The 21,752-nt window shown below is 31.6% G+C and overlaps 3 protein-coding genes across 20 annotated transcripts in view; all 3 read right to left on the reverse strand.

Annotated features, from left to right (window-relative positions):
• Positions 1-1,168: 1,168 nt before the first annotated feature.
• LOC145976903 (choline/ethanolamine transporter flvcr2a-like) lies at positions 1,169-4,631 on the reverse strand. Its single transcript, XM_083108423.1, has 7 exons — positions 4,429-4,631; positions 4,113-4,344; positions 3,742-3,979; positions 2,757-2,968; positions 2,513-2,616; positions 2,273-2,383; positions 1,169-2,173 (listed from the first exon to the last, which is right to left on the reverse strand). Exons 1-7 carry the CDS (start codon positions 4,629-4,631, stop codon positions 1,828-1,830), a joined length of 1,446 nt encoding a protein of 481 aa, XP_082964549.1. The 3' UTR covers positions 1,169-1,827.
• Positions 4,632-4,702: 71 nt separating this feature from the next.
• LOC145976902 (choline/ethanolamine transporter flvcr2a-like) lies at positions 4,703-12,322 on the reverse strand. 9 transcript variants are annotated; one of them, XM_083108422.1, is made up of 9 exons: positions 10,183-11,587; positions 9,243-9,522; positions 8,933-9,164; positions 8,552-8,789; positions 7,415-7,626; positions 7,170-7,273; positions 6,930-7,040; positions 6,678-6,790; positions 4,703-5,218 (listed from the first exon to the last, which is right to left on the reverse strand). In XM_083108422.1, exons 2-9 carry the CDS (start codon positions 9,443-9,445, stop codon positions 5,172-5,174), a joined length of 1,260 nt encoding a protein of 419 aa, XP_082964548.1. In that variant the 5' UTR covers positions 9,446-9,522; positions 10,183-11,587; the 3' UTR covers positions 4,703-5,171. The 9 variants fall into 9 exon arrangements, with proteins under 9 accessions (XP_082964548.1, XP_082964547.1, XP_082964540.1 ...); XM_083108421.1 differs by lacking the exon at positions 4,703-5,218 and adding an exon at positions 5,837-6,560 and having other exon boundaries at positions 10,183-11,586; XM_083108414.1 differs by lacking the exon at positions 4,703-5,218 and adding an exon at positions 11,952-12,322 and having other exon boundaries at positions 5,843-6,790; positions 10,183-10,267.
• Positions 12,323-15,905: 3,583 nt separating this feature from the next.
• Positions 15,906-21,752, reverse strand: part of Nrm (neuromusculin) — a 176,515-nt gene continuing 170,668 nt past the window's right edge. For 7 of the 10 annotated variants that reach the window (XM_083109498.1, XM_083109499.1, XM_083109497.1 and 4 more), the window contains 2 exons: positions 20,521-21,389; positions 17,217-17,355 (listed from right to left, as the gene is read on the reverse strand). In XM_083109498.1, the coding sequence (XP_082965624.1) occupies positions 20,523-21,389 (867 nt within the window). In that variant the 3' untranslated portion in view covers positions 17,217-17,355; positions 20,521-20,522. Of the gene's footprint in view, positions 17,356-18,642; positions 18,711-20,520; positions 21,390-21,752 lie in introns of those variants that run through there. The other 3 variants (XM_083109496.1, XM_083109506.1, XM_083109503.1) reach the window with 3 other exon arrangements.

A 21,752-nucleotide genomic window follows, 5' to 3' on the forward strand; every position in this document is an offset into this window, starting at 1 on the left:
TCTACTCTTAAAACTTACTGACTCTCATCGATCGCGCATAACAATACTCATCGCGATATTAACTCTTTATTCGTCAAAATTTTTTTATAATTAAATTTATTTTATTAATTATTTTTTATGAGCATCTTACATTTATAAATATTTGAGAGATATCGAATACATATATTTTATTTCTACAGAAATAAATTTTTAATGATAAATTCTTGGGCAAAAATCGGAATCGATTATTCCCTCCTCAATTTGATTTTTCTTGAAAGACGATATCATATTAATCTTTTCTTACTTTGTAAAATGTAGAAATGTTTTATGCGTAAGATTATTTTGCGAATACAAGTCCGTGAGTATTTATCGTAAATATAAGGGAACGATTCTATCTCTGAAAAATTCTGTCATCTGACTTGCGCGAAAAAGATAAATAAAGAGAAAAGACGGGCGTTATCACGACACGCGACTCACGCGAATTCGAGATAACAACGCTGTCGCAGGCAGACGGTACGAGTGTCGGGTTGATCGAAAGCATGCTATATAATAGCTCGCGCGTCGAGAGAACTTTTGTTCTCTGATTGAGTATATCAAGTATTCCGGTCGAGTAACAAGTGGTAGACGCGTTCGTCATGTCACGCGTCAAATGCAGCGTATTATGCGGCGTTCATTTCCATGGCTTTGTTAATCTAAAAACAGCGCTTTGAGGATTTGAGGTGTTCTCCTCCTTCTCTTCCTCCCTCATCAATTAAAGTTTCGCGCCGAAACTGCTTCTATTTTTCGATCCGCGTGATTGAGGCGATATGTTGAAATTTTCGCTTCGTTACATTATTTTCGACGAGCGGTCTGTTTGAGAGCAATCATGGACATGGACATGGACATTTTTCAAAATATGAAAAATTGTAATTTTTACATATAAGAAGAATTTAGCATAAAAATAAAGATAGAAAAGATTTTGACATAAAGAAATTGTAGTGGAAAAATAATAAACATTTTTTATTAATTAATAGATATATTTATTTTCAGGATTAAAGGAGTATCAATAAATCTTGAAGCGTTTACGTAAAATATCGGAATTTTTGGAATGTGTTCTGTGATATTGTTTATTTAACTACACTTAAATATAAAAATATATTTATATTTTGGATATCAATGATTATGATGAATTTAAAAATGCATTTTAAAACTTGGTGGAAATATATATTTGTTCTATTTTATAATTTATATTCCCATTTCCCTCATATTTTTTATTTTTCATAATATATAGTTTATGTCATTTTTCAAACATACTGTTTGTATAAAAATAAATCAGGCAAGTAATCGTATACAATCTGAACTCTTATTGCATATAACAAGATAAAGCCAGAATAAAAGTTAAGAAAAATTGTACAATTATTTATCTTTCAAAAAAAAAATCATTAAGTTTTAATTTTAATGTGCACGAGCTCCTCATTGCTTATTCATTACTTTTTTATATACTAGATCATGTTAAAGCCTTTCTCATAAAGTTAATCTTATTAAAAAATAATCTCATTACATTGTATACGATAGAGATAATATCAAAGTACGCCATATTAATTGTTGGCAAAAATTCATATTGTTATTAAAAGAAAATTTAAAATACATGATTCTATATATTCGCGTAAAAATAAAGTGCAGCTTTCGTTCGATTATGCACAAAATATGGAAAGTATTTTTATCCATTAGAATTTATTATTACAAATGTATATTCTTTAAAGATGGAAACGTATACATCAAAAGCCAGCATAAAATCATGGTTATATAAAAAAAAATATGTATATATAAATATAATATGAACAATTCTTTTTCGATATTTATATCGAATTAATTGGTATTATAAGTTAGTTGGTCGGTTTCTGGAACATTATCAATGTCGTTCTCGAGTCTCACAGTTCTTTCGATCTGAGCCTTCTTCTTTGCATCTTGACGTCTTTGCTCGTCTTCCGTTAAAATAGTTAAGATGAAACCGAACAACAGAATCGAGCTTGAGACAATGTGTACCGGAATATCGCCGTACTCTTTTAATAATATTCCCAATATTATAACAAGTATCATACCATAAAGATTATTTGCTATATTTAAGATTCCCGCGGTTAAATTCTCCGACTCCGGATATGTATATTCGGTGCACAACTCATATCCCATCGCAAAATATCCCGACATGAAAAATCTGTAATGAACATGATTAAGAAAGTAACATATTATTCCCAGAAATTTTATCTCACATTTTTACTATTATACACACACACATATATGTATATATACATACCCTAGAAGAATCGACGACACATATACCATCCATTTTATGCCGCAATAAATAAATACCGAAAATAGTACTAGACCGCACAATGAGAGAAAGTAAACAGTCACGGCAGTCTCTCTAAAAGTAATAAATTATTAATCGGCAAAAATAGCAAGGAATGCATGATTTGTGATAACCAACAGTTTAGAGCAGTCAGAGCAAATTGGAATTGTATTTTCAAGAAAATTGTATAAATATCTTTCTTACTTGAATTTATGTGTTTTGTCAAGGATGATACCCAAAGCAACAGCACCAATCGTACCACTGATAATCATACATAATCCAATTCTACCCGCATCTTCTTCTCCATTCTAGAACATATGCGCGTCTTGATTTTAGATATATATACGAAATATACGAAAATATTTTTAGTGAATTTTTCTCTCTCTCTCTCTCTCTCTCTCTCTCTCTTTCGATCTGTTACATTTAAATTGGAAATTCACTGGCTCACCTCAAAGTGTACAAGGAATATTTGATTAAGTAACGTAGACACAGCATTCAGTACACCGATATTCAAGCCGTGAGAATTACAAAGCATGATGAAGTTTTTATTTTTATAGAGTCTTTTAATCGGTCCAATTAATTCTTCCTCTTTCTTCGATCGATTCAATTTTTGCAGCGCCCGCGATTCGCTCGGCGGCAGTTTTGGCTCTTCCTGAAATACTGATGCAAAACAACTTTGAGAGAATTAAAAATAATATAATGGTTTCTTAAAGCACATGAGCGATTTAATTAATTAAATCCGTTAATAAGGCCGTATCCTCTACCGTATCTAGCCATCGATTAATGTAGATAAAAATAAATTGGATGTGAAAACTGGAGTTAAAATGAGTTATTAATTAATAGTTGTGACTAGATATTTCGGCTAATATAAATTAGCCGAAATATCTGGTCACATTGAAAATTGATAAATATTACGTTAGAAAAAGACGAGATATGGATACATATTATTGAGATTTCATGTTGTTAGTGTATTAAAAATTTCATTGATATATTGGATGTACATTAATAAAATCATATTTGGACATATACGGGCTACATGAGATACGAGACATTTGGACATATAAGATATGCATTGAATATGTGGCTTTCTAATTTAGATTTACGAAAGATTATTTTATGAAAAATATTTTACTCTCAATTACTATAATTAAATATATAAAATATAAAATCTATAAAATATTGCATAAATAAATATTATAAATAAATTTCATATTAATAAATTAATATTGAATGAATGTAAGAAATAAAAAAATTTTATTCTTCATCTATAAAGGAATAGAAAAATGATCATGAGAGACTATATAGAAATTAAAATATTAAATATAAATATTGCATTGAACTTTGAGGTATATTTTAATTATTATTTCAATTATTATTATGGTAAATGAACATTAAATAATCAACAAGAATACAATGAATTTCATATAACTTACGTATGAGCACTAGAATGAATACAGTCGTGGTAATGATTACAAGGGCCCAGCATAAACGTGATAGATCGTTGCCAGTATCATCTAGATTTTCGTGATTCTTCACTATTATGGGCGGCAAGAGAAAACCCAAAGCTACTCCCATTTGGTTGCCAAAAATACCCAAACACGTAGCGGTCGAGAGTTCATTAGAAGGAAACCATTGCGCGGCCAAGCGTCCTGGTATTGGTAGGATCAGAGTCTGATAGATTATAATTTAATTATTATTAAAAGAAGACGTGATAAAGGATATGTATAATATAAGTAAAATAACATGAGAAAAAAGAAGATATAACACAGATATAAAGATTTTCTAATGAGATTAAGAGAATAACCTGGCTAAATCCGACTATAGACTGACCGATGAAAACGATATAGAAGTTGTCGGGATGAATAGAAAAGATTTTTATCCATGAGCCCAGGCAAATCAAACCGCTGCCTAAAATGGCGGTCCATCGCAGACCGCACTTGTCTGACATATATTGCACTGGTATTACAAATATGACGTAAAGCAGCATGAACATCATCGAGGTCCAGTCTACCATTAACGAAGATACTCCATAGTATCTGAGTAATATATGTAATAAGAGTAGAGGCATTCACTTATATTTCCTTTGCTTTGAGAGAAATTTTGAGAGCAATATATGATACCTGGTGACTACGTTAGTTATAATCGAATATTCTATCCATTGATAAGCACCTGCCCCATTATAAATCATATAGATGATCAGCATTATCCACCTTTTCTTATACTTTTTCAATTTTAATGGTTCGACATTCGATTGCTCGCCTAGTTTCGCAATTTTTACCGAATTTTTTATAGTAAACACTTCATTCAGATTTGTATCTTCCATTCTTGTCTTTTCGCAAAGTACGTTTCGCAAGAATCTTTGATATATTCGCTTATACTACAGAAATTATAATCTCAAATCTATATTTAAAAGAAGAAGACAGTTTTCTTAAATTATTTATTTAATAAATTTTTTTTAAGATATTCACTCCCGACATTTGTAGAACTGCTCAAATTATAGAATCTTGTAATGTATTAGTTACACTTTTTAAAATTTATTAAATCTCGAATAGTAAATTCGAGCGCGGTTTCTTTGATTCGCAACTGTACTTCGCGGTTCAAAATTTTCCATTCCGCGAATTTAAAAAAGGGGAAACAACGCACAAATAACATCGATGTTGACTGAAATTGAGATAAAGTATAACTGAGCGCCAGTGTAATATTTCCCCTACGAAACCAGAACTTAACGTTACTTGTGAATTTACCTTATCTATATTTAGGATTAAATAGAATGATGTTATTAATTCGAAGACTTAAGAAACCGGCAACCTGTATCGTTGTACTTAGTCTTATCATAATTTTTATCAGCTTCGGTTGCCATATTTTAATACAGTTTTAAATAAGCAGCATGGCAGCATTCATCTTGTGTTTCTAAAGTAATAAATTTTAGAAATTTAACAATTTATACATGTGTAATGTAAATTACATTGCGATACATAATTTTGATATTGCATTTCTGCTCGAATAAATTAAGAATATTGAAAGCAATATAATTTTGACATAAATCACATATAGGAAGATCAGCTAGATCCTATCGAATTCTACGGAGAGCGAAATGGGTGTCTGCATTACGTGACAACGGTATTCTGAGTGAATATCGCATTGACAATAAGATAAGATCCGCATATTCGTGTAATTTCAGTGAGTTTCATAATATATGTACCAATTGTAGATGAGAAAGAGAAAGAGAGAGAGAGAGAGCGAGAGAGAGATGTATGATTAGAGATGTATTCTGTTATCGAGATTCAAATTTCGAACGTTCTTGTGGCAGACATTATTGGTCGCAATTTGCATTCTAAATCGAGAATACTATTCCACGTTTCCGAAATATATATGAACATGATAGAATTTCTTATTAAAATTTCATTAAAATCTTTGCTTTTTTGTCTAAATAATTAATTGTTAACTAATATTATATAATCAGACGTGTATTATGTTGGATTAAAATTATGTTGAAGAATGAAAATGATCTTATATCTGCAAGGTAAAATATAGTTCAGACAAGTTATCATATACAATAATAATATTAAAATCAAAATATATATATTATAATGTAGGTCCTCTGCAATTTAGAATTAATTAAACTCTTATTGCATACAGCAAGATAAAGTCAGAATATCATAAAAGTTAAGAAAAATTCTACAATTATTTATTATCTTTGAGAAAAAAGATCATTAAGTTTTAATTTCAATGTGCACGAGCTCCTCATTGCTTATTCATTACTTTTTTTAGATACTAGATCGTGTTAAAGCTTTTCTCATAAAGTTAATCTTATTAAAAAATAATCTCATTACATTGTATACAATAGAGATAATATCAAAGTACGCCATATTAATTGTTGGCAAAAATTCATTTTGTTATTAAAAGAAAATTTAAAATATACGATTCTATATATTCGCGTAAAAATAAAGTGCAGTTCGATTTGCACAAAATACGGAAAGTATTTTTATCCATTAGAATTTATTATTACAAATGTATATTCTTTAAAGATGTAAAAATATACATCAAAAACCAGCATAAAATCATGATTATCTAAAAAAAAATACATATATATAAATATAATATGAACAATTTTTTTTCGATATTTATATCTATTAATTCGTATTATAAGTTAGTTTGTCAGTTTCTGGAACAGTATCAATGTTGTCGTTCTCGAGCCTCACAATTCCTTCGATCTGAGCCTTCTTTTTTGCATCCTGACGTCTTTGCTCGTCTTCCGTTAAAACAGTTAAGATGAAACCAAGCAACACAATCGAGCTTAAGATCATGTGTACCGGAATATCGCCGTACTCTTTTAATAATATTCCCATTATTATAACAAGTATCATACCATAAAGACTATTTGCTATATTTAAGATTCCCGCGGTTAAATTCTCTGACTCCGGATATGTATATTCGGTGCACAACTCATATCCCAGTGCAAAGTATCCCGACATGAAAAATCTATAATAAACATGATATCAAGAAAGTTAATATATTATTCCCAGGAATTTTATATATGTATATATATATATGTGTGTGTGTGTGTGTGTGTGTGTGTATGTGTGTGTGTGTGTGTGTGTGTATACATATATATACATACCCTAGAAGAATCGACGACACATATACCATCCATTTTATGCCGCAATAAATAAATACCGAAAATAGTACTAGACCGCACAATGAGAGAAAGTAAACAGTCACGGCAGTCTCTCTAAAAGTAATAAATTATTAATCGACAAAAATAGCAAGGAATGCATGATTTGTGATAACCAACAGTTTAGAGCAGTCGGAACAAATTGGAATTGTATTTTCAAGAAAATTGTATAAATGTCTCTCTTACTTGAATTTGTGTGTTTTGTCAAGGATGATACCCAAAGCAACAGCACCAATCGTACCACTGGTAATCATACATAATCCAATTCTACCCGCATCTTCTTCTCCATTCTAGAACATATGAACATCTTGACTTTAGATACATATTTATATACGAAATGTATGGGAATATCTTTGATTGAATTTCTCTCTTTCTTCCTTTTTCTCTTTTTTTCGATCTGCTACATCTAAATTGGGTATTCACTGGCTCACCTCAAAGTGCGCGAGGAATATTTGATTAAGTAACGTAGCCACGACGTTCAGTACGCCGATACTCAAGCCGTGAGAATTACAAAGCATGATGAAATTTTTATTTTTGTAGAGTCTTTTAATCGGTCCAATCAATTCCTCCTCTTTCTTCGATCGATTGAATTTTTGCAGCGCCCGCGATTCACTCGGCGGTAGTTTTGGTTCTTCCTGAAATACTGATGCAGAAACATTTTGAGAGAATTAAAAACAATATAATAGTTTTTTGAAGCAATCTAATTAATTAGTCCGTATCCTCTGGCGATTGGTTAATGTAAGTAAAAACAAATCGAATATAAAAACTGAGATTAAAGTGAGTTATATTAGTTATCGAAATATCTGGTCACATTGAAAATTAATAAATGTTTAATAAACAAGATATATCGGTACATGTTATCGAGTTTTTTTATTCTGTTAGTACATTAAAAATTTCCTCGATACATTAGATATATATCAATAAAATCATATTTGGATATACGGGCTACACATGAGATACGTGACATTTAGATATACATTAGATATGCATTGAATGTGTGGCTTTCTAATTTAGATTTATGAAAGATTATTTTATGAAGAATATTTAACTCTTAATCACTATAATTAAATATGTAGAATATTGCATAAATAAATGTAAATTTCATATTAATAAATTAACTCTTTGCACTCCAGCTAATTTTATCATATGACGTACCAGCAACTCCAGGACATTTTTTGGTACCTTTGGTGAATATTAAAAAATGTTATGTCAAATAAAAAAATTCTATTTTAGTAACTGCTCTTACAATTAGTATCATAAATAATTACAATTGATTGAAAAATAAATATCATAAATAATTTCATTATAAAATGTATGTCGCCATAGCGGTATCTCTGGAGTACAAAGGGTTAATATTGAGAACGAATGTATGAAATAAAAAAATTTTATTCTTCATCTATATTAGATTTAAAAAATTATCGATGATGAGAGACTAAAGAAAAATTAAAATGTTATTTCCGTTAAACTTAGATCTCTATTTCACTTATAAATAATAGATAAAAATTAAATAATCATACATCAAAGCCAACAAGAATACAATAGGTTTCGTATAACTTACGTATACTTACTTATGAGCACTAGAATGAATGCAATTGTACTAATGATTACAAGAGCCCAGCATAAACATGATAGATCGTTGCCGATATCATCTAAATTTTCGTGATTTTTCACTATTATAGGCGTCAGAAGGAAACTTAATGCTATTCCCATTTGGTTGCCAAAAATACCCAAACATGTAGCGGTTGAAAGTTCATTAGAAGGAAACCATTGCGCGGCCAAGCGCCCTGGTATTGGTAGGACCAGAGCCTAATAGAGTATAGTGTAAATATCATTAAAAGAAAACGCGCGTAATAAAGGATATGTATAATGTAAGTAAAATAATATAAGAAAAAAAAATGAGAAAAGAAGATATAACACGAATATTTTCTAAGAGAGATTAAGAGAATAACCTGGGTAAATCCAACTATAGACTGACCGATGAAAGCGATGTAAAACTTGTTAGGATGAATGGAGAAAATTTTTATCCATGAGCCCAGGCAGATCAAACCGCTGGCTAAAATAACGGTCCATCGCAAACCGCACTTGTCTGATACATATTGCACTGGCAATACAAATATCACGTAAAGCAGCATGAACATCATCGAGGTCCAGTCGACCATTAACGAAGACACTCCATAATATCTGAATAATGTATAGGAGAAGACACATTAATTTATGTTTCCTTTGTTTAAATTTTGAGAGATATACAATACACAATACCTCGCGATTATGTTAGTTATAATCGAATATTTTATCCATTGATAAGTACCCGCTCCATTAAAAATGATAAAAATGAGTACTATTATCCATCTTTTCTTATACGTTTTCAATTTTAATGGTTCGACATTCGATTGCTCGCCTAGTTTCGCAATTTTTACCGAACTTTTTATAGTAAGCACTTGGTTCAGATTTGTATCTTCCATTCTTGTCTTTTCGCAAAGTACGTTTCGCAAGAATCTTTGATATATTCGCTTATACTACAGAAATTATAATCTCAAATCTATATTTAAAAGAAGAAGACAGTTTTCTTAAATTATTTATTTAATAATTTTTTTTTAAGATATTCACTCCCGACATTTTGTAAAATTGCTTAAATTATAGAATCTTGTAATGTATTAGTTACACTTTTTAAAATTTATTAAATCTAGAATGGTAAAAATTCTAGCAAAATATGTTTTGCAGGAATCTTTGATATATTCGCTTATATATATATATTACGGAAATTATAATCTCACAAATCTATATTTAAAAGAAGACAGTTTTCTTGAATTATTTATTTAATAAATTTTTTTTTAAGATATTCACTCTCGCATTTGTAGAATTGCTCAAATTATAGAATCTTGTAATGTATTATTTACACTTTTTTAAATTTATTTATTAAATTTGGATTGGTAAGTTAGAGCGCGGTTTCTTTGACTCGCAACTGTATTTCGCGTTTCTAAATTTTCCATTCCGCGAATTTAAAAATGAGGAAATGACGCTCAAATAACATCGATGTTGACTGAAATTGAGATAAAGTATAACTGAGCGCCAGTGTAATATTTCCGTTACGAAACCAGAACTTAACGTTATACGATGAATTTACCTTATCTATATTTAGGATTAAGTAGGATAATGTTATTAGACTTAAGAAACCAGCAACCTATATCGTTGTACTTACTCTTATCATAATTTTTATCAGATTCGGTTGCCATATTTTAATACAGTTCTAAATAAAGCATCATGGCAGCATTCATCTTGTATTTCTAAAGCAATAATTTTACAAATTTAACAATTTGTATATGCGTAATGTAAATTACATTGCGATACAAAATTTTGATATTGCATTTCTGCTCGAATAAGTTAAGAATATTGAAAGCAATATAATTTTGACATAAATCACATATAGGAAGATCAGCTAGATCCTATCGAATTCTACGGAGAGCGAAATGGGTGTCTGAATTACGTGACAACGGTATTCTGAGTGAATATCGCATTGACAATAAGATAAGATCCGCATATTCGTGTAATATCAGTGGGTTTCAGAATATATGTACCAATTGTAGATGAGAAAGAGAGAGAGAGAGAGAGAGAGAGAGAGAGAGAGAGAGAGAGAGAGAGTGAGAGAGAAAGAAAGAGAGAGAGAGAAAGAGAGAGATATATGACTAGAGATGTATTCTGTTATCGAGATTCAAACTTCGAACGTTCTTGTGGCAGACATTATTAGTCGCAATTTGCATTCTAAATCGAGAATACTATTCCACATTTTCGAAATATATGTGAATATGATAGAATTTTTTATTAGAGTTTCATTAAAATTTTTGCTTTTTTGTCTAAATAATTAATTGTTAATATTATATAATCAGATGTGTATTATGTTGGATTAAAATGATGTAAAAATAATCTTATATCTGCAAGGTAAAGTATACTTTATGCTTCAACATATGAAATGTACGTAATCATGTCAATGCAGGTAGAAATAGTTCCGTGGGGAGTTCATTAATGTCGGAACTACAATATTACGTATTGCTATGAAGTACGGCTTATTGTACGCTTAATTGTAAACACAATACATATTTCGCTTGGGAATTTGTTGCCGCAAAAAAGAAGGAGAGGGAAAGAGAGAGAATTACAAGAATATTGCAATACTTACTTTTTGTTGGAGAAAACATACATTGTTCTAAAAGAAGTTTACCGAATATATTTTATTTCATGCATGAGGCAAGCTACTAAACTGAACTTTATGCATTGTACAAAGAGAGGAGGGAAAGGTATCCCAATATGCTTCTGCATCTCATGGATTCCTGTAGGAGTGCAATACGTAACATATATTTGCCATTGATGTGAAAATTTCTGTACGTTAGAATTTTCCAACATTGGAAAACTCAATAGCATATTCAATGCGGTGATTTGGATATGAAACTGCAAATGTCATTCATATTTGGTTAATGATAAAGGATATGAAAAAACTCAAATAACGTCTTTTTCACGTTTAAATATAAAGAGATTTTTATATCATTGGAATAAATATTTCAACTATCTTTCAGAATCAAGCTGAAGACGATTTTATGACTTGGATTGTATATAATTTTGCTAAAGTGAATAATGGGAAGTAATAATGTACATAAAGTGAATAATGGGAAGTAGTAATTACTCAATTGAAATATAACCTGTATTGAAAAAAATATATGTGTATTGAAAAAAATATAACATATACCTATATTAAAATAAAATTAAAATAAAAAAATATACATGTATTATAAAGAATATTTTAATATTTATTTTATTATATTTGTAATATCATTATAAATGATTGAATGATATTTTCTCCATATTCCTATTTGAAATTTTAGCAAATGAAAAAAAACAATAGGTTTTATAAGAATAACAAAGCATATAATAAAGATTAGCGTAAGAAAGAGTGAGAGAAACGTTTAAATTATCATATACCATCAAACAGCAAAATATGACCCTTCTTAGGCAGCTAGAACGAATCAGACTATTTTTCGTCTTTTGTCATTATCAAAAGAATTTGAAATAGTCAGGAGAAATAAATAATGCTTGGGCCCAAGACTCCTAAAATTTCTCGAAAAGACAGCTCTTTTTCTTCTTCTTGTTTAATTGGCAAAGAGCAAGGAGTTTCTTGCTCACACTGCCATCATTCAGCATTGGTAAAAGAGCAACAAATAGAAAACAAGAATATCCTCGGGGTCCTCTTAAAAAGAGGATAGACCTCAAAAAATAGGGTCCAACAAAGAAGCACACGTGACGCGTTCCGATCCTGTTCAAGAACGACAACGATATCTGAAGACAGTTCGAACTCGACTACTTTGCCTCTTGGACTAATTCTCTTCTTTACCATCTCCATCTCTAGTTATTCTCTTCTTCTCTCAACTCTCAAACTCTCTCTCTGTCTCTCTCTCTCTCTGTCTGTCTCTCTCTCCCTTTCTTCTTTCCTCTCGCTTATTACATATTTTATTTTATTATCATTGTATTTATTATTATACTATATGCTCCATAATATTTATAATATAACTATTATTATAAAATAAGTATTAACGAAAGAATTCTTTTGGTTACAATTTTTTTTCAGTAACTTATTATTGATTTTCTGGAATGTTGACAAGTAAATGAAATGCGTTGTATACAACAGAATTTTTTTTTATTGGACGTTACATGTTAACAATAAAGGCGACGCAAATGTAATCCTCTTAATATTACATAAATCTAGAGTTTATTATAAAATTGAACATTTCTAATGTTATCCTTTTCTTCATTAATCTTTCCAAATCTTTTAAATGCCATTTTATTATTTTAATATTCTCATACAACGATGTGTATCAAAAAGAAATGGCTGAAATTCAAAAAATTATCATATGTATTATTTTCAATGTAAAAATATGCAATTCGTACTCCTTGCTTCCTGTGTATATAACTGGGTATTTCACATACGTGTAATACATTTTTGTCGAAGAATTTTTATCGTTATTTATATTTTTTACTTCGCATACATCTCCAATTACACAATTCAACAAAAAATAATTTTTTTTTCGAACATAAAAACAAAACTAATTACTTCGTATAATTTTTCAATATGATCCTGATTTCAATACATTGTTTCATTACGTTACAATTTTGAATAATTTGCAATTAAAGTTGCAAAGAAAAATAAAAGTAGCAAAGTATGTCTGTACATTTTTGCATGTTTATATAAATTTTTACAAATAGCAAGTTATTTCTAATTATGACGTTTTTAATTTTGATATTAATTTTTTCTATATTAACTTCGCCATTTTTAATTTGTCAATTTTATATTGAATTTTATATTTAATATTGAATTTGTATTTAGAGATCTAAAAAATTGTTAAGTTTAAATAAAGAATTGAAAACTATTACTAATATGTGATTTCTCAATGATTTAACTCTTTTCTGCAATAAATTTCATATTTAACCATAAATATCTTATTAATCATAGTCGACAAATTCCTCTTGGAAGCAAAATATTTAACGACATTTCTTGGACTGCAATAAAACTTTTACAACATGTCATATATCTGTATGACAAAATACATCAATAAAAAGTCTTTTTTGCAATTTTAATTGCAAATTTCTCAAAGTTGTAACATGATGGAGCAATTTAAAAACTGGAATCGCATTTAACGTATCAAAAAAACTAGTGACTAGTATTATTCCAGTGTTTCTTTTTTTTATTGAATAGTATTATCTCTTATTTGTCTTCGACAGGGATCTGTGTAAATATGTTACAAATGATTGACCACTATTATTGTGGAATTTAGGAAAATGATTATCTGGAACTTCATAAATGTTCCGTTAAGTCTATACACATATTCTAACGCTTATTTGACTTATTATATGCGGTTTTACAGTTCTTAAACTTGGGATCACGATTTGCGATACTAATTGGTATCCACGTATGTATACAATGCACATTACAAACTATTCAATTCACCGAGCAACAGTTCTTAGAGTGATGTCTCGAATATAAAAAGTAGTGAAAAATCGCTTTACACTCTCCTAGCATAAATTATACACATATACGTTCATACAAGTTTAGTTGCATATGTTAGATGGCTAGTTTTGAACAGGTGTATAGGTATGTCGCCGTCAGGACGCGTGTTTTGCGTCTCTTAAATTAGTTTTAAACACTTTCGAAACTTTCTTTATGCTCTTTTCTAAGAAAGGGGGATTATTTTTATACAGTTTACATTAATAAGACTGTGTGGAATATCTTGCGGAATTTATGGAAGCATAGGCTATATTAATTGACCAACGATTAATAATTCTGACCACAATAAATAATTGTAAATATTGAATAATTTAAATAACTATGTTAGCCACAAAATTTCAGCGAACAATGTGTTTCAATAAAGGGGATCAAATCGATATTGTGATTACGAGAGCGACCTTTTATAAGATTAGCAGATTGATGTTGGCAGTATTATACCAATAAATCTATTAAATCAAACGAGATTTTATTTTTGATAAACTGTGCAACCGTCGCATAATATTTGTATATTTACAATGACGATAAAACATTGTAAACATTAAATGCTAAATAAATATTTCATGATAATTGAAATATTTATTTAGGATACACGGATGAAAGAAATATCTTCATCATTTCATTTAAGTTAATTTTCATATAACTTTAAATTAAAAGAGGTCTAATTGTTTCCGATGTAATTACATTTCGTTCTGTTCATCCTGTATTGCTGCAAAATACACATCTCATATTTTAGACTTAAACTTAAAATTATCAATAAGAGCTTCAGGAACAATAAAACATTAGAAGAGTATGCCTTTTTGTTTGCCTTTCAGATGGAGGAAGAACAGTAGGATAGCAAATATATTTCTATATCTATTTAAAAAAGGAAATGATTATCTTATCAACATTTACTCGAAAAAATTAGGAGCCATTTGGTCGTACTTCCTTAATAAATGTACACGTGATATATAGAAGATTTCTCACGTATGTGCTTGCATTAGATAGATTTTTGATAAATTTGAGGTTAATTTTTTCACAATGAAAGTCTGATAAATACTCTTCTTTTTCATAATTTGCATATTATTGTTAATTTGTATAGTTAAATTAATTTTAAAATGTTATTAAAATTATTTAATTTCAACTGATTGTATTTCGGCAGAATTCTAATTTGAAACCTTGCAAAATTTGATGTAGAATATTTAAAAAATATAAAAAAGAGATGGCGTTTAATCGAATTTTCGTCACGATAAAATCGATTTTAAATCGACCAAAGAATTCGTAAATGAAAAAAGATACTACGAGAGTCACAGAAAAATCTGCGGCATTCAGTATATATATATCAATGAACGGCGAATCTTGGAGATGAAACGACACGATTGAATCGTATGCGAAATATGCAGGCGCGGTGAAAGGGAAATGTCCAATGGAGGAATACTGAAATGAATGAAAAAATATGAGCAGCAAGTTACATGGAAGTGCGAATTTCATTCCATCTAATCTAACGTGTTTACGATATATAAACGATATAAATAATCATTAATCGCAAATATAAGCATGATCGAATTTCGTTACAATTTGTAATTTTATTACAATATATCATTGAGAGAACGTATTTTCCGTGCAATTAATGATCGGCGATCGAATGGTTTTTTTAAACTAATATAGATATCGTAACTAATTAGTCACGATCGAGAATATCGATGATATTAATTAACAGTTGTAAAGATATATTATTTACAAGAAGATTATGGTTTCATCACTAAATGTCTGATCAAATGATGGCATTCGATTTATAGTCAATCCGTGCACAAACAACACATAGCTCATTCTTGTAAACTTACAAATTTACAAACGCATATAGGAAGATATCTGAGAATATCTGAGATATATCAACAAAATTATATACTCTAACATTTATTAATAATTATATTTATAACAATAATATATAAATAGAACGGAGATAGATGGGGATTAATCATATTTGGCTGAGATATGTTTCATTTTTCTTTTTTTTCTTTTTTTTAATTCATTATTTAACAAGATTCTTTTTTATCGCCATAGCTCGCGCGTTATTCCAATAATTTGATCCCAGAACACATGTCGCGATAGTTTATATAAATATACATTGTATCAATAATATTTCGTATAAAGATATTTATAAATTTACAAGTATATCGCAATTTTTCTTGGCTTTTATTTCTTTATTTATTTTTGCTGCATATTTTTTCGAATTCGTAACGCATCGCTGTGCTTTGACCGGAGCGAGAGAGGATGAAAACGAGCAATTTACCGATCTTTGCTTCGAACACATTCGTGAATAAATAAAGTAACAATTCCATCCGAGAAAGTCCTTAATTTTGCAACACAGATGTGTCATACGAAATGATAGAAAGCAGCATAACATAAATAATATCGCGTTTCATACATGTATACAAAGAGAATATATTAAGTGTACATTTATCTTGTATAAAGTGTTCCGGACGTTCCTGTGGACCCAACGGGACATAGTGTAAATATACTTGTAGATATGCGGCTGTTGTGCATCTCGATTATTAGTAATATGATAGATTTATGGCTCTTTGCGAAACAAACCCTGTTACATTTATCTCAACGATGCAGAGACTTTTAATGGAGCCTTAATCTATTTCACAAGTGGTAAAGTTCAGATTTCGTTAATACGATACGTGAATAAAAGTTAAATTAAATGCGGACATTTTTTTTTCATTTACAATTTCTATTGCAAATAATTTGCCCACGAAATTTTCGAGAGGGAAGTTATATTTTTCTCGAAATAAACATTATTTAAACTTTATCGAATTTTAAATATAAACATGCATTCAATCAACAATTATGTGTTTTGATCGAAAAGAATTTTTCTTTTATATGTATGTAACAATCATGTTCGTGTGAATAAACACATTACGCGGCGCAGAGTCGTAATTACAACTCGTTAAATTCATCTTTCATGAGAATATATTGCAATCCTATAAATTTATTATGGCAACGCGCATTTCATAAAAATTGAATTTAGCGAGTAACTATCGAGATATACATCTCGCTTACAAAATTGTATTTTATCATTGCATCCCCCGAGAAGGCTAGAATAGGCTGGATTATTATTAAATCAACAAAAAATTGAAAAGATTAAAGCAGTTCCTCGTTATCGTCCGAAGCACCGTACATTTGCGGTCTTCTACTCAAAAGACGCTGCTGCTGTTGAGCTTGTTGTTGTTGCTGCTGGTGTTGCTTTTGAAGGAGCGCAATACTGGCGGCTTTATAGTTTATCGGCCCGTATGATTTGTAATCCACGTCCGCATAATCGAGATCCGAGAATTCCGGCTTGAAGGGCTGTATAAAACAGAAAAACGTGACGAATATCTCGGGATGAAAGTAATCTGTTTTCCAGACAATACAAATTTCTGGAAGACGTCTTGGTTTTTCAAATGCTCTTCTTATATATTCCGAGTCATTTATTATTAGAAGACAGAGTTTTTTTTGTATATAAAATATACAAAATTAAATACATTTTATTTGGAAGTAATTTTTGTTGCTATATTTTATTATTGAGAGATTAGCGTTTTTATTTATATTTTTGATTGCATAAAAAAGATTTTTTCATACATAATTAGACAGACATTTTAAGTTTTGGTAAAATAAGAAATTTAGACGTCTTTAATCTTTGTATTGTTTGGATTCCAATCGTGCTGCGCGGACAATTACGAACACAATAGTTTCTACTAGTGGACTGTTCGCGAAGTTTCGTAACAGACCTGCTGTGCAAGCGTTCGACAAATGATCTGGTGTACCATTTCGAGTATTAAAGCTTTCTCGTTCGTGATCGATGTCTGTCAATTAGACAACGACGTGCCCAGGGGGAATACATGAGTTGGACAGAGGTTTCATTAAAGAGGTGAGAAATTTATATAAACGGAATGATCGACTATTAAACCATCTAATCGATAACCATTTACAATCTCTCAGCTCGTCAAGATTAAATATATCCATAATGAGTGTTATCATGCTGCATGCTGGTCACTCCAAGTGCTAAACTAGTATGCGTGATTTAAAATTGAGAAGATTGTGTCGTTTTAATTGTTACATTCTAATCGATTCGAAGCTTTTACTGTTGCACGCAGCAAGAACAATTATCATAAATTTTGGTATTATTGACAATTGTGAATTCATCATATGCATAAAATACGAAAAACGAACAGTAATTTTTGCGTAATTAACGTAGAATTGTATGATATAGAAGCTGTTATTCCCTGATATTTCAAAATTATCCTAAGATATCCTTGTAATTTTTTCAAACAATTTTCTCTCTCCTTCTCTCTCTTTCTCTCTTTCTCTCTACCGATAATAAAATATGCATTATGTATATGCTTCTCTAATGGGGCAGAAAAAATTTTATAACGTACAAGGCTCTATGCAAGCAAGAATCGAAAAGAGTTTGACAAAAGAACAACAACGTAATGAATGAACAATATGTAAAAGATTGAATCGTTGCAATCTCCGTGAGTGAAGCGAGTTCGAGTTCTGTATCCCTCGCGCGAATGGACATTCCGTATTTATGGTGGTACACTCGATTTACGTTATGCGTGTAAGCGGCGTGACATACTCCTACAATGTACCTACAGAGGACGCTTGTCGGACGCCAAATTGTCCTAGTAAATGTACGTATCGCTCTTTGTCAGCTGACCCTCCTACAAACAAACATTGAGAGATATACAATTGATATGGTACGCATGCAGCAATTCCTTCCTTCGCTGCGTCTCTTGTGTCGTACGTTAGATAGGATACGATCGCGAGAGATACGAAGACATGCAAGATGTTATATACACAGCGACCGAGAATTGTCTTAACGATTTAATTCGGTTCAATGACGATCGAAAGCAGCGCAAAATTATTTGGCAATTTGTTCGAAGAAATTAGAGCAGTATAAATAAGTTTTTATGGAAAGCGAAGTTACGTACACCGCGAGATCAGGCGGTATTAACGATTACAAATGATCTCACAATCAGTGAGTATCATTCTGTATTCCATCAATTTCTCCAGACTTCAAGATGATGGATAATCTCTATTGTACTTCTTTTCGTGCGTATGCTACTTCTTATTATAAAAAGTTTATGGCGATCCGACGTTAAATAAAAGTCTACAGAGATGGATTTCATAGTTGGAAATAAGACGAGGGAAAAACAAACCATGCTAGTATGCACACTAATTATATCTTGATGTGTGTCTATTACATATAGAATGTTCTATATTTAATGTTTTAAAATTCGACAGTTTTAAATTCCATAGATATCAACTCGATAATATATTCAAATTTTTCGAGATATCTCGTATATTTTATATTGACAAGCTATATGTGTCAAATTGAATGGTTCACTCTGCTACGTAAACTTTACGTACGTGGTCGCGCATTTATTATATCTGCACATTGTTTGTTTTATCAATTTTGCAAAATGGGGATTAACCCAAACAGACGCTACTAACTTTTTTTGCCTGTCGCACCTACTCGTTATTTTTTTTGTTCGTTCAACGAAACTTTACAGATACGTATACAAAGCTGTTTCCTTTCAGTAGAGAGGATATTTTTGGATTGAATTTTAAATATTGAAAATATATTCCCACGCGTGTGTCTCTTCGATCGGCTGAAATAAACGGTCTGTCCGCCGCATATCGCATGTAACAATGTTTTATGTCGTTTAGCATTACCGATTTTTTTTTTAAACATAAAGGTTTATTGTAATATTGATTTACAGCGCGCGGTTTATCAAAGAGCAATCGCGGAAAAAGTGCCAGAATTCAAAAGTGATATCAAATAAAAATTTATGTGTAACGTTGTCAGCATTCGCTTCGAAATATTGAATCACCGTGCGCATCATCAGATATAATAACATATTTTTTCTCGAAAAAGATATTCAATGTTCTGGTATTCTAATATTGATTATTAGCTATCAATGAGAGAGACATTATGATATAAAATTATGTAATATGGAAAAGAATATATATACGCAATTTTTTGACGAAATCAGAATTAGCTTCTTACAAGTTTGTCTAAGCTGGGTCCAAAATTATGATATGCCATCGTAATTAATATTATTAATTTAAAAATGCAAAAAGAGAAAACTCCTCTGAAATCGTTCCTGAAAATCGAACAAACGTAAACAAACATAAATAAACGCATATAAGCAATGGCAAAGCTAAAGATTATACAAGGCGAAAACACAAGATTAGCATTAGAATAGAGAAAGCAGAATGAAAGAAAATGAAAGATATAATAATTTGCCCTACCTTTGAACACGTACGTAGAGAACATCTTAAAGAATGTGTTCGGCACGCGCGGGTGCGTTACCTCTAAAGACGCAGCGGTGCCTCGAAGTTTTAAAACACACAAATCGCCACGGCACATTCTTCTCGAGAAAAAATGCGTTCCCCGCAGGTAGATAGGGAGGGAAGGTGCCGCGCTGCGCTGAGTTGCAGCAGCAAGGCTGCTGCAGGGCCACTAACCTTTAGACATCGATCTCCTGACCGACGTCCCGGAAGTGAAGCTCGGCGTACTGCATTATCGTGGGCGCGGAGGGTGCACGAACGTCGCCGACATTGCCCGTCGACAGCCTCGTCTTCGATATTTTGTTGCGACTTTTCGCATCGTCCATATCTGTCGCCAATTGCGACGTGTTGTTGCCGGTGCTACGATTCGATTGACGATTCCACGACGGTGGCTGCTGCTGCTGCTGCTGCTGCTGTTGTTGCTGCTGCTGACGCGCCACCGTCGAGTTCGGTCTGTGGTAGTCGGTGGAACACTCCGCGTTTATGTCATCTTCATAGTAATGCGGATACGAGATCTTGTACATCGTCTCGGACGCATTCAGATCTGGGATTTGGTGGAAGCTAGTCTCGCAGTCGGGGGGCGAGACGCCGTTGAAAGTAGTCTCGTTACGTCGCGATGGAGCCTCTCCTCTCTGTCGGTTTTGTTTCGACTTGCTCCGATCGCCCGACGTTCGCTCGTACTTCCGATACTTTCGGTTACGCTCGTTTCGCCGATTCGTCGTCGAATGTCGACGTGACGACGACGACTGTCTCGCGTCGTGATTGCCATAATTCTGCTGCTGCTGCTGTTCCTCATCCCGATGCATCGCGGGCAAGTGATTGCCGGTCGTGGCGGCCTCGTGATGCACCAGGGTGGACGGCCGACTGTTGTTAGTGTGAACGAGGGAGGTTTGCAGGGGACTAACTATCGAGGGATGATAGAGGTTGCGCGTTAGTGGCAGTGTTAGTTGATTCGAACTGTTGCTCGGTAAGGGGTAGCTGTACTGCTGCATCTCCTGCCGATGCTGCTGCTGGTAGTGTTCTTTGTAGTTGTATAGGCTGTCGGTCTGCAACAGGCACGGTTAGTAGTTGGGACCAGGCGAAACGGGGATGCGAGTTAACGCGACGTAGAGAAAAGTGTGAATAAATTGGACGGCTGAGATATTATTTCGATTTTTCAATCTTAAATAACGAATCCATAAATGATCACATTTTTCATGTTCGTAAAATACATAGATTTGGATATTGCTTTTAGTATGAATATATATATACATATACATAATCATAATTGTAGTATATTTATAGTTGTAATATAAATTTTTTTAAATCGAAAAGAAATAGGTTGGAATCAAGTGTACGGAATTTCATATCAGAAATTTGATGTGCAAACATTCATTATCAGATTACTCAGATCGTTGCTGCTACTCTCC

This window comes from Camponotus vicinus, unplaced genomic scaffold (assembly GCF_025532165.1).
Source record: "Camponotus vicinus isolate PSW18456_S1 unplaced genomic scaffold, iyCamVici1.0 SCAF_9, whole genome shotgun sequence".
NCBI lineage: Eukaryota > Metazoa > Arthropoda > Insecta > Hymenoptera > Formicidae > Camponotus > Camponotus vicinus.